At 41.4% G+C, this 4,359-nt stretch overlaps 1 protein-coding gene across 1 annotated transcript; it reads right to left on the bottom strand.

The window, feature by feature from the left end:
• Positions 1–2,946: 2,946 nt before the first annotated feature.
• On the bottom strand, positions 2,947–4,059 carry LOC129098144 (somatostatin receptor type 2-like). The gene has a single exon (XM_054607122.1). It carries the CDS (start codon positions 4,057–4,059, stop codon positions 2,947–2,949), a length of 1,113 nt encoding a protein of 370 aa, XP_054463097.1.
• Between the last annotated feature and the right edge of the window lie 300 nt (positions 4,060–4,359).

A 4,359-nucleotide genomic window follows, 5' to 3' on the forward strand; every position in this document is an offset into this window, starting at 1 on the left:
AAACTGGAATGTGTATGTTCTGTCTTTTGTCTCATTCTTCCATTCACACGTCCATCATCAGGACAGTATGCTCTATGTCCCACAATTGAAGTACTGTAGTGTATTCCTATCAGTGTGCGCTCGTGGTCGAAGATGTCAGTAATGTAAAGGAAATAGGGTCTTTTATTTACTAAAGGCTCATAGGCTGAATACGGTGCAACACTCACCTTTAAGTTTTCTATAAAACTCAGTGTTGTATTCAATTCATGCGCTTGATTATAGCGCCACTTTGTGGTCTAACCAAGAATCTCAGGAAAGGTCTGGGGGAAAAAAAATCAAACTTGCCTTAAGTATTAAATGCAATATAGGTATTAAAAAAATGTGAATACAGGAAATGTATAAATCTTCAATGAGGGAGCCTCATATTCAAATATTTATCATACGTCATAGTATTTCATACAAGTGTGTGAATTAATGTAAACATACAGTGTCTTACCATTTTTTATTCAATATTAGGCATCTTTTAGCATTTCTCTTTTTCAGTAAGAGGATCCCACAATTTTGGACCAAAAATTGACTTATTTACTTACTTTATTTAGTTTCAACACAACTATATACAATCCATATTCATTCCATTAAATGTATGTTTCAGTTTAATAGAACAGAAACTGGAAGAACATGCATGATGCAAACGTTCTATGGAAACAGTAAAGCTTTTAACAATTTTGTTTTTTTAACAAAGCTTGTGAGACATAGCATTTGAGCAATTCAAATAGGGCTCATAAAAAAGAAACAAACTTAACTTAAGGACGAGTGGAACAAATGCCAAGTAGAACATCTGCACTATAGTCTTAACAAATAAAATTTACTATGAACATTGTTGTAAGTCTTTGCCAGAATCATAATTATAACATTAACAACTGGATGATATTGTACAACGCAAGGTGTTGTATTTAGTTTTACACAAGCTATACACTGAACTAAACTATACTCATCAGGTATTGGGTGTTTGGTTTTGCAGCCTTTGCTTTTTTTTTTACACTCATCTGAACAATGTTGACATTCATAATTCATGTCCAGAGTTATTTCATTATTTTTATTATTCACTAATTGGTGTAACCATGGGACTAACGCTCTTGCTCACTGTTGCTATGGAAATATAAGACACTAGAGATGTTTCATGTCTTTCAGAGGCAATGAGGTGTTACAGACCACGATACAAATTCCACAATACTGTTGAGTGTGTGTGTGTGTGTGTGTGTGTGTGTGTGTGTGTGTGTGTGCTTCTGTGTATCATGCAGGACTGACAAATGTGGATGGAAACAACAACATGCTTACAGTGGTTTGTATGTATGTATAGATATTGATATCGTCACAGGATGGCAGGATGAACTTTGGACAGCACAGTGATGATGATTAAGGAACACCAGAGCCTCTTGAGGATAAATGTTCTAGCCCTCCACAAATTCATGTCACGACACACCCAGAGACAGAAACAGACGATGGTTCAGTGTCATTATACGAAGTGTTTACAAGTAGCTTGCAATGGGAGCCAGCATGTGAGAAGCTGAGCCCCTCTTGTATGCAAATCAAAAGAAGCAGACGGGTAAACAAAACAGTGTTTTCTGTAATGAAGCTCAGTGGAACAATAAATTGAACTAGGGTTTATAAATGTAATATATTTAAATCCATCTTATATCCCAGTTCACTACCTCCAGTATATTGATCCATCTGCTTCTTGGGAGCAAAATAATCCTTCAAAAAAATATAATCTGAAAAGGTTGAATGCTCTCAGATGACAAAACAACACAGAGCTGGGCCCCTGCTCAGCATTCATATGAATTATTTAGAATCGTGCCTTTTGGCATTTTTAGTAGTTACTATAACAACTGCAAGCAATGACAGCAACATTAGTACATGACATACATAAATAATGGTAAATAAGCCTTGAAATAGAACAGTCCAGTAAAAACAGGCATAGAGTGGCATTGATTTATATAATATGATTCAACATTGTAGTTGAGTTTTATACATCTCAGCAGCACTTTGGTTAGAGTCTGGCTCGGTATATCGAGCCAGCACCATTAATGTAATATAAATTATGCATGTAGCTATATTGAAACAGCAAGTGACACAGGACGAAATATTTGCCCGCCGACTGAACGCACTTATTACCATTTACATTTTATACATTTCTTTACAAGTAAAATGAGCCACACATAAATCAGAATGCTGTATTACAAAACCAAAGAATCAGTGGCACTGACATTCATTATGTTCTGTGTCTGAAAAAGTAAAACCTTTACTTATTCACAAGTCAGCATAGAGATCTAAACTAAGTGACACTTAAATCCTTTGACTTGTCATACCGTCTCTTTGCCCATTTTCTGCACCGTTATTTACAGTCAAAAAGAGAAAAAAACTAGCAGACGCTAGCAGACAACACACTGTTGCCAGTTTTGACAACAGTGTGTTGTTTTCCAGCATCTGGACACACTGTTATGGCGTTATTTTTACACAATGCAGCAGTATTGAAACTCTGCTCTGAAACTATATATGTAATCCTGGGTCTCCAGGGAAAATGAATGTCACCCTGGGGACCATTTACAAGTGGGCGTTAAGTGTATCTTCTACCCCACCTCAGAGTCAATACACTGAGAACAAACAGTCGAACAGATTTAATTTGCAAATACAGCGCAGAGTAAACAGTTGTATGCACTTCTGATTACGTTAGAATGGATTTATCAACATCCAGAGAAACCCAACAATGTGTCAAAGGCAGATAGAGGAACAGTGCAGTTTGACATTCTGTTGCCGTTTTGTCCTCCTTAACAAGGGACATGTTCCTCTGTGAACCCCTGATAAGAGCAGACTGTTACTTGTTTCAGATATATATATATATATATATATATATATATATATATATATATATATATGAGTCTGTATGAAAGTCCCCTCCCCTTCCTCTCAGATGCTGGTCTGCAGGTCCCCGTTCAGCAGAGTACTCTGGGTCTCCGTGGGGTCATTAATCATACGAGACTTATCCTGCCGGCTATCACTGCGATCAGTCTCATCCAGCCCTCCCACCTTCTGAAGACACAGAACATTCTGGAAACTCTTCTTGAAGTTCTCCGACAGGAAGGCATAGAGGATGGGGTTGGCGCAGCTGTTGGCGTATCCCAGAACCACCACGAAGGCGAAGGTGCTCCTCAGGATGGGAGTGGTGCTGATGGTTCCCGTCACCGAGGTGACGTTGAAGACGTAGAAAGGCAGCCAGCAGAAGACGAACACGGCCACCACGATGGACACCATCCGAGTCACCTTCCTCTCTGAGCGCTTCCTCTTGGACGAGCCCACGCGGAGGCCCGAGGACTTCACCTTGAAGATGATGCACAAGTAGCAAAGGCAGATGACCATGAGGGGCAGGAAGAAGCCCAGGATGAAGGTGTAGAACATAAACGCTGTGTAGTAGGCCTCTTCCGGCTCGGGCCACACGATGGAGCAGAAGCAGCCATCGTGCTTTGTGATGACTCCGCTGTAAATAACGATGGGCAGGTTAACCATCAGCGACACCCCCCACACTGCTAAGTTAATGGTCTTGGCCATGCGAGGCTTGCGCCACTTTGTGGACTTGATGGGGTGCACCACAGCCAAGTAGCGGTCGATGCTCATGACCATCAGGCAGAAGATGGATGTGAACTGGTTCAGGGAGTCGACGGTCATCACCACCCTGCAGAGCACGGGGCCGAACGGCCAGTGGACCAACGCCAGCTGGATGGCGATGAACGGCAGGCCCAGCATGAACAGCACGTCGGCCACCGCCAGGTTGAGGATGTAGATGTTGGTGACTGTCTTCATCTTGGCGTAGCGCAGGATCACGTAGATGACGAGGGCGTTTCCGCAGAGTCCCACGGTGCACACCAGAAAGTACAAGCAGGTGATGACCACCGTGCTGGTTTTATTGAAGGTGTGGTCCGTGTAGTTTCCGTGGAGGTCGGACTCGTTGCCCTGCACGTAGCTGTCGTACATGAGGTGCTCCGACAGGTTGGGAGGGGACGATGGGAAGATCCAGGACTCCATGATACCTCGCTGTCTCATGGGGATTATGGCATCTCACCTGCACACATAAAGACTTATCTCAGTAACGATATGAATGAAATACTTTAAAGATACCTTTTTATTATGAGTGGTGTTTACAATCCTCACAGTTATGGTCAAGTTGACAGAAAACAAGTTAATCATTCCTCTTGATATATTTTGATATTGATTATATGAAGTCCAGAAAATGAAAAGTGAGGTCCACAGTCGTCATCATCATTAGAAATTGAACGTGATCTCTCTTCCTTCCTGCTTCCCGGGGATGTTGAACCAAATTAACGG

The sequence above is a fragment of the Anoplopoma fimbria genome, chromosome 11 (assembly GCF_027596085.1).
Source record: "Anoplopoma fimbria isolate UVic2021 breed Golden Eagle Sablefish chromosome 11, Afim_UVic_2022, whole genome shotgun sequence".
Lineage (NCBI taxonomy): Eukaryota > Metazoa > Chordata > Actinopteri > Perciformes > Anoplopomatidae > Anoplopoma > Anoplopoma fimbria.